This window comes from Dinoponera quadriceps, unplaced genomic scaffold (genome assembly GCF_001313825.1).
Source record: "Dinoponera quadriceps isolate SergipeBrazil2010 unplaced genomic scaffold, ASM131382v1 scaffold2110, whole genome shotgun sequence".
NCBI lineage: Eukaryota > Metazoa > Arthropoda > Insecta > Hymenoptera > Formicidae > Dinoponera > Dinoponera quadriceps.
Window position 1 is genome coordinate 389640 of NW_014556168.1, and position 8500 is coordinate 398139.

The 8500-nt window shown below is 43.3% G+C and overlaps 1 protein-coding gene across 9 annotated transcripts; it reads left to right on the forward strand.

Annotated features, from left to right (window-relative positions):
- Nucleotides 1-1463: 1463 nt before the first annotated feature.
- LOC106747059 (coronin-6) lies at nucleotides 1464-7648 on the forward strand. 9 transcript variants are annotated; one of them, XM_014624314.1, is made up of 6 exons: nucleotides 1464-1550; nucleotides 3078-3289; nucleotides 3558-4039; nucleotides 5858-6236; nucleotides 6379-6618; nucleotides 6722-7648. In XM_014624314.1, the coding sequence occupies exons 2-6, from the start codon at nucleotides 3092-3094 to the stop codon at nucleotides 6905-6907; spliced, it is 1485 nt and encodes a 494-aa protein (XP_014479800.1). In that variant the 5' UTR covers nucleotides 1464-1550; nucleotides 3078-3091; the 3' UTR covers nucleotides 6908-7648. The 9 variants fall into 9 exon arrangements, with proteins under 9 accessions (XP_014479800.1, XP_014479799.1, XP_014479792.1 ...); XM_014624313.1 differs by having other exon boundaries at nucleotides 1498-1550; nucleotides 3081-3289; XM_014624306.1 differs by having other exon boundaries at nucleotides 1534-1622.
- Nucleotides 7649-8500: the final 852 nt, after the last annotated feature.

Genomic DNA, 8500 nt, shown 5'->3' on the forward strand with positions numbered 1-8500 from the left:
AAATGAACGGTTGTATGACACAATTTCTACGAGGTCTGGCTATTAAATAACGAGACTGCTTATGAAAAAGAGTTTTATTTTAAAAATTATTCTACAATCGAATGCTCCCTTTCAATGTACTCCCCTCCCCTCGCCACACACCGTTCCATTCGTTCTTTCCATTGGTCAAAGCAATGCTGGAAGTTTTCTTTTGTAAGTATATTTAGGAGCTCCGCCGATTTTTGCTTCACCTCTTCCATCGATTCGAACCGGGTTCCTTTTAAGACAGACTTGATCTTTGAAAACAGGAAAAAGTCACAAGGTGCTAAATCAGGCGAGTACGGCGCGTGTTCGTGCACTGGAGTGCCTCTAGCGGCGAAATAACGCTTGGGATCAATTTCACACAGACTTTCTTCATGGTCAATTCAAAACAAATTCGTCATGTAAAATTTTTCTGACAGTTTCTTTATCGGCGTTTACAGTCTCAGCAATCGTCCTCATGCTCATACGACGATCTCTGCGCACAATTTCATTGATTTTGGTCACTGTTTGCGGAGTTGAAACAGAGACAGGTCGACCTGGACGTTGGTCATCTTCGGTGCTCTCTCGGCCTTCAGAAAACCGTTTATTCAAAAACACGCGCACGAGATAGAGAATTCTCACCATAGACCTCTTTCAACAAGTTATAGCACTCAGTCGGAGTTTTTTTTAATTTAACGAGAAATTTCACATTGATCCGTTGCTCGTGTTTTTCGTCACACATTGTTATCGGCACGAGAAAAAAACACGTTCGTTTCTAATCTCTATAGAAAAAATACTACTATAGCGACAAAAACGAGTTTTTGTACTGGAATAGTAGACACTTCCACCTATCCAACGCTGCATTCGTTTCCCCCCTTCCCCTCTAGGACGACTTCTGCGCGCGCAGTCTCGTTATTAAATAGCCAGACCTCGTATATTTATATCTTTTATTCTTTTTCATTGTGAATTATGTTTAATCATGTTATTCCTAATTCTATCCTAATATTTAATATTTATTCCTAATATATTTCCATTATGCAGGGTCTTAAATATAAGATATCTTAAGGTTCGGTGTCACTAATGTGAATTAATCAAACCCCTCGATTAAATTCAGTTTGTCCATTGGAACTGACCAATCGCATTTATTTAACAATGATGCGATTGGACAGTTCCAACGGAAGAGCTGAATCTAATCGACTGATTTAGTAAACTTGCATTGATGACTCGGCTTATGGCCGATATTCATAGCTGGATCTTACATTTAAGACCGTCTTAATTTCATCTGCAGATGCTGTACAACTCATTTCATTGGCTGCAAAATATCTGAAGATGAACTTAAGATGGCCTCGAATATAAGGTCCGACCATGAATAACCGGCCTTTGTTTTCTAGGGACCCCAGATTAGTTGGGGCCGCCCTGTCGCGGTTGGAAAGGCGGCCGCTCGCGCGCACGTCCGTTTTCGTCATCGTCCACTCTTGAGGTTAGGGGGCGGGGAGGAGAGTACTTATCCAAATTCGTGCATCTTCTGTCACAACGGGCGAGATTAGTCCGTAAGTTTCGCTTAGCACGCGTAACTTGCGGGGAGGCCATTTGTGCGGCGCGTTGACGGGATTCAGGCCAAGGTATCGACCGTAATCGTTCTTGGTATGTCGGTAATCCGGCGGATTATCCGCGAGAACGGTTTAGCGGCGAGGTTCGAAAACGAAATTGCGAAAGGAGCGGGCCGTGCGGCGGCGGCGTGCGAAAACGCGGCGGTGCGAGGAAGAGAGAGAGAGAGAGCGAGAGCGGCCGGGCGGGCGGGCGAGGATAAATAGCGCGGGACGTCGAGCGATATCGTCGGCGGAGGGTGACTGTTGCGAATGAGCAGGGTGTGCATCTCCAAATAAGGTGTTCTCGCGCGAGAGAGCGCGAGCCTTCGTGTTTCTGGCGCTGCTGCTACGTGGTCGTCGGGCGAGTTACGTTCGGCGGCGACGCGTGTAACGTCAGTGGCGGGAATACGAAACAGCCTTGCCTCCCGATCGATCGTTCCTTCCTTCGTACGTTCCTGGTTCGTCGTTTTAACGGTGACTAACGCGCCGTTGAAAATGCGTCGCGAGCGTACGGGAGATAACACGTCGCGATAACGGGCGGTCGGGAGTGCGGCTTTCCTTCCTGTTAGATTCGCCGGTTCGTATCGCGTTCTCGCGGTATTGTTCGCGGTGGTAGTCCACGCACGAAGTCGCCTCCTCGACGTAGCGCTCCTCGGCCGCGATTTTCAAAAGTCCAAATTAGTCGTAAGGGTGTTTTAAAGCGACCGTTTCCTCCGGCCTCGCTGTGTACGCGCGTACGTGCGTGTGTGTGTGTGTGTGTCGCGCAGCGAGCGAGCGAGAGAGCGAGTGAGCGGGCGGATGACATATATCTCATATTATTTTGAATCGCTCTGAATCACGATCTCGCGCTTTCTCGCTCTGGCTCGCGTCGACGCGGGCGCGGCCCGCTCTCGCGCGACGCTCTCTCGTACTCGCGCGACCCCGTCTATTTCGGTGGATCGAAATCATTTTTCGATGCACCATGTAAGGAGCGCGGGAAGTGCGCGTTCGTCGCTCTCTCTCTCTCTCTCTTTCGCTCGCTCGCTCGCGTTGCGATAAATCGTTCAATGGCTGTTGAACGGCCGGCACACCCGCGGCCGTTCGTGCCGCGTGCACGTATCGATGCACGGATAAGTGACGGTGACCGAACGTACGAAATATTATTCTTATTTCGGTCGTGTGTATCCTTTCGGCTCGCGATACGCGGAGGGCTTGGAGAGAGAGAGAGAGAGTGGGGAATCTATTTATAAAATGGGGATGTTCCACACGCGACGCCCACGCCCGTGGGCTCCCGTAGCGGATACGTGCAACGATAATTTATTAAAATAATCATAATAAGCGACGCGTGAAGCCGTGTACACCGTTGTAGAGGTTATTTAGCGTTCTTCTCTCTCTCTCTCTCTCTCTTTCTCTCAGTCTTTTCCCCTTCTCTCTTTCTCGCGCATACACACACATACGCACACCAGTACCTTAGCCGCATTTCACTCACGTCTGTCCTGTAATTGAAAGTAGGTGCAGCAGACATGTCTTTTCGCGTGGTGCGTAGCAGCAAGTTCCGCCACGTGTACGGAACCCCGCTGAAGCGCGAGCAATGTTACGACAACATCAGAGTCTCGAAATCGTCGTGGGACTCGACGTTCTGCGCGGTGAATCCAAAATTTCTCGCCATTATCGTGGAATCGGCGGGCGGCGGTGCCTTCATCGTCTTGCCGCACAACAAGGTAAGCCGCCTCTCTCTCTTTCTCTCTCTCTCTCTCTCTCTCTTTCTCATTCTCTTCTTTTTATGCATTTACGCCCCAGTTTCGCCGGTGTCGCGTCTTTAACTTTCTCCTGATTTAACGCAACTGTCGTCGCTGTCTGCTGTGTAACAGAAGAACGATCGTATCTTCGTTTGTATCATAGCGAATTTCTTTGCGGGTACACACTAGTATATGTGCTTCTGCGGGCTCGATGGTTGATCGATCGATTGATTTTTGCGAATCGTTATAGGTAGGAAGAATACCGGCGGACTATCCTTTAGTAGGCGGACACAAGGGACCTGTATTAGATATCGCATGGTGTCCTCATAACGATAATGTCATAGCTTCCGGCTCCGAGGATTGTGTCGTCAAAGTATGGCAAATACCTGACGGGGGTATCTCCAGGACATTGACCGAATCGATAGTAGATCTGCAGCTGCACCAACGCAGAGTCGGTCTAGTGCTGTGGCATCCGTCGGCATTGAATGTGTTGCTCACGGCTGGCTCGGACAATTTCGTTATTATTTGGAACGTCGGCACGGGGGAAGCCTTGGTACGCATCGACTGTCACCCGGACGTTGTTTATTCCGCATGTTGGAACTGGGACGGATCTCGGATAGTCACTACGTGCAAAGACAAAAAGATCCGAATCCTGGATCCGAGGTCGGGTGAAATATTAGAGGAGGCTATAGCGCACGAAGGAAGTAAGGCGACCCGTGCCATTTTTCTCAGGTATGTCTCTCCCATGTTTTACATGTCTGTCAAGTATCTCACTGCTATCTTATCGCTTTCTTTTATTGTTGTATATCGCTCGAATATATTTGTATACGTGCACGATAAGGCTGTGCGGCTAAAAGAAAGACGAAGGAAAGGTCAATTAATCCCGTGAAAAGAGAGAAAAGATATATATTTGAATGTATTTTGGAAAATTGTGAAATTCTTGAATACACGATCATCGTAAAGAGAGCACGAATTTTCCAAGACGATACGTAACAGTATTTAATTTTGATCTTACCTGAATTCGAGATATTTTTAGTCGCATCAGTCTTGCCCCCCAAAGTGCAATGTGTCGCTCGTTATTTCGCCAAATTTCGAAATGTAAATATTAGGTGCTTTTAATTATTCTATATATTCGGCCGAAACATGTTTTACTTTTAACGCATATTTAACTAAAATGGCAGAACATCTTTTCATGTGATCACACTGTCTTTACATACATGTAATATAATGTTGAATGTTTGGGACCTGAATATTGAAGCAATATAACATTCTTCTTATGGTCATAATTTTTATTAAAAAAAAAAACAAAAGAGTGCATTTTTTTACACTAACGAGTGAACTTGCATGAGAGAGTGTGGATGTAGAAAGTATATAAGTGCCAAGTAAATGTCAAAACAAAGGAATGTAAATAATATTGTATCAAATTGTAACATATTGTAAATATTCGTTTATGTCATTAGGTACTTAAACTTGATTAAAATACTATTTGTATATGAGAAAAAAAATATAACATTTATCTCTAACATAATCATCAAATGGTATACATCCACCTTTTTACACAAGTACATTAATATAACAAGTACAGTACAGGTAACGTCGAATTATCTCTCGAATATAGCCATATATATATGTTCGAGCTCTTCACCCTTTCGTTTATCTTATTGCCTCTCTACCGTTTTTAATTTTTACGACGCGATAATATATATATATATATATATATATATCCGCATCAACATACACTAGTACTTAGTATTTCTCGCGCTTTAGTTATTTCCGTGAATGCTGTGTAAGAGAAGCAGAACATTTTCTTGAAGGGCTACATTTATTTTTATCATCTTGTATTTCCGGTTTGTGTAGTGCGAGATTCTGTAATTTTTAATGGAAAACTGCAAGACTGAATTTGCAACATGACGAAGATGCCGACTTAATAAATACGAATGTCGAAGATGCGTGCTCTATATTTCTCCATAGAGATGTTGCAGTAAGTATCGTACTCATCAAGTTACTCATTCAAACCCCGTAACACACTGTAAACGTTAGGTAAACATTAGAATTGTGCAAGTGTAATTACGTAAATCATAAACCGATGAACATTAACTTTGTGGCAGCGTAATATCTTTATAAGATAATTATACGGTGACAAACTGTCGTTTGCATCTGTATGTGTGAAAGAACAGAGAGAAGAAAGATATATATATTCGCCGGAGAATGCTTAAGCAGAAAGATAAATTTGTCTAAGTAAGTACTATGTTGCACTTCCGTACGAAGTAGTGATAATCTCCTGCATCGCACGAGGTGTCTTATTTATTGTGGGACAACGTTCATATACGAGAACTTTGAAGTGAGAAATGTTGTCTCCTTGTCAAGTATAAGGTGGTAACAAGGTGGATGTAGTAAAGCTTTGATGATTAATTTCTATGTGTGAGCATACGTTACATAGTGACAGATCAATAACGCTAAAAACACAAAAAATACGATGGACTATCGCATCGGATAGATACTGGGCGACTGGTGTAATCACTGCTAAAGCTGCTTGTGTTGTATTTTCAGGGGTGGCTTGGTCTTTACCACGGGTTTCAGCAAGATGTCGGAAAGACAATATTCGCTACGAGCTCCCGACATGTTGGGCGAGCCCATAGTTATGGTAGAATTAGACACGAGCAACGGAGTTATGTTCCCGTTGTACGATCCCGATACAAATTTAGTGTATTTATGCGGCAAGGGCGATTCTGTGATCCGATATTTCGAAATTACGCCCGAACCACCGTTCGTTCACTATATCAACACTTTCCAAACTCCTGACCCTCAACGAGGTATAGGAATGATGCCAAAACGGGGCTGTGACGTTAATAGCTGTGAAATAACCAGATTCTATCGATTAAACAATTCGGGCTTTTGCCAAGTGGTATCCATGACAGTGCCGAGGAAGGTGAGAGACAGTGGTTGCTTCGTACTTTAGACGGATAAATTTCGACGATAGTCGGGCCCGAATTTTTAAAGGCGCGTTAAAAGAAAAAAACAAAATGCTATCAACGAGACACGAGTTTCCACGGGCGATTGTGTGATTTCAGTCGGAGCTTTTCCAAGAGGACTTGTATCCCGATACGCCCGGCGACACGGCCGCGATATCGGCGGAAGAGTGGGAAGCCGGCACCGACGCCGAGCCTGTCTTGATATCTCTCAGGGACGGTTATCAGCCGACCGCCTCGAAAAATGAGCTCAAAGTCCAGAAGAAGTCTAATATACTGAGTAAAGGAGCCAAGGTTGCATCCAATGTGCAAAATGCGGCCCAAATCTCATCAGCGGCATGCGTACGTTTTATCTATTTTATTCGTTATTCGACGCGCTTCGTTTCCGCGTACGTGTCGAATAAAGTTGATCATATCGTTCATCGACGCGTTATCGTCATTGCAGGAGGAAATGCTGAAGGAATGCAGAGAAGAGATAAGAAAATTGAAAGCCGTGATCGTGAAGCACGAAGGGAGGATACGAGTGTTGGAATCTGCGGTCGCGCTTCAGATGAAGGAGGAGGAGAGAAAAGAGAGAAAAGAGTCGGCATCACCGGACGTCAAAGAAGCGCTCGCCTCCGACGAAGTGTGAAAACCCCTCCTCCGGGGGGCTTTCGCGTCCAAGTTCCGGTGTGACGCTGTACTTTCTAACTAGAGCGTATTTTTTACTAGAATCACTAATATCGTGTAATAAGAATGATCGTATATTTTGATATAACAAACTTGTGTAAATAGTAGGTCCTAGCGGATGACGTGTGTCTGACTCTCTTTGTCTCTCTATCTGTTTCTACCTCTCTCTCTTCCTCTTTCTATCTTGATCTATCTGTATCTCTGTCTCTTTGTAATGATATTTGCTATTTATTGTACATCCATTCTTATCGTACATTCTCTGCATTTGTATTATGTTTACATGTTTTATTATTATTATTATATTTACTGACGTTTAAAGTCATTGTACGTAATATCTATCCCCTAAAGTTAAGTTTTCGATCGACATAGCGGTACGACATACAAGACTTATGTAAAATGAACCTTTGTATGAATAATTATTCGTAACATATGCGAGTGCCTAACTTGTACAGATATTTGATGTTAAATAACAAAGAGTATTATTTTGTTTCAACGTACGACTTATATAGGTGTGATTACGAACCATCTGTTACTCAGTAGCTCGTTCTAAGAGATTCAGTTTATCCGACTTCTTTCAAAATTGTATGCTCACGCCTGTTGTAATCTGATAGGCTGTTAGGTTCTCAAGACGAGGTGATAGTTACAAGAGTGAACAAACTCACTAGTTGTGTTGACTAATGAAATTATAAATATTCTAATAAATTGTTCATTTTTGTCATTTTCACCTCGTTTTAAAACTCGTAAAAGCGAAAATTCATGAGATGCTGAAACGGCATCGAGCGTAACAACGTGACATCACATTGACGTCAGCGTAAAAAAAAAGAAGTTAAATCGCATCTAACGTCATGCATCGATGAGGTAATATTAAAGACCATCGGCCTTACGGAAGTTAGCGTGTAAGAAAATTTCGTTGTTCAATAATCTCCAGTCGATAAATTTGTTGGTAAATTTGTGTTAAATCAGCGTAGATGATAACTGTAGAAATGCAGATTCACAAAAATATTTAATATATTTAATTGTAAGTCTGTGTATATATGGATAAAATCATCGAGGGGGGAGGGGGGAGAGTTACCGTAAATAATAAAATTAATGCTTTGACCCCCCTCCTCTGACAACAAATATTTATATCAGATAACTAAAAATGATTGAATGATGCCATCATCCTTTTTAAATTATATCCGAATCCTTCAGGTCCTTTATCACCGTACGAAAATTTGCGCAGGCTGAAAATGTTGGATGTTACCTCGTCGGCGCGTCATGTAATGCGAACTGCCAATATGAATATTCTAATGTTTCATATTGCTTATTATGTTTTATTATTTTTCCCATGTATTCTCTTGACCACATTAAAATATTTACTCCAGAACGACGCATTTCTCAAAGAGAATTCCGTTGATCTGTTTTAAGGCTACAAATGAGCGTCGAGCGTCAGCATGAAAAGGCACCTTAATAAGCTTCTCTGAACACAATTCCGACGGCTGAGGTCAGATGCCGGTACAGTCGCGAAGTTGCCGTCGCCGATATTACCGACCGAGCCGGGTCGGGCTCATTCGCC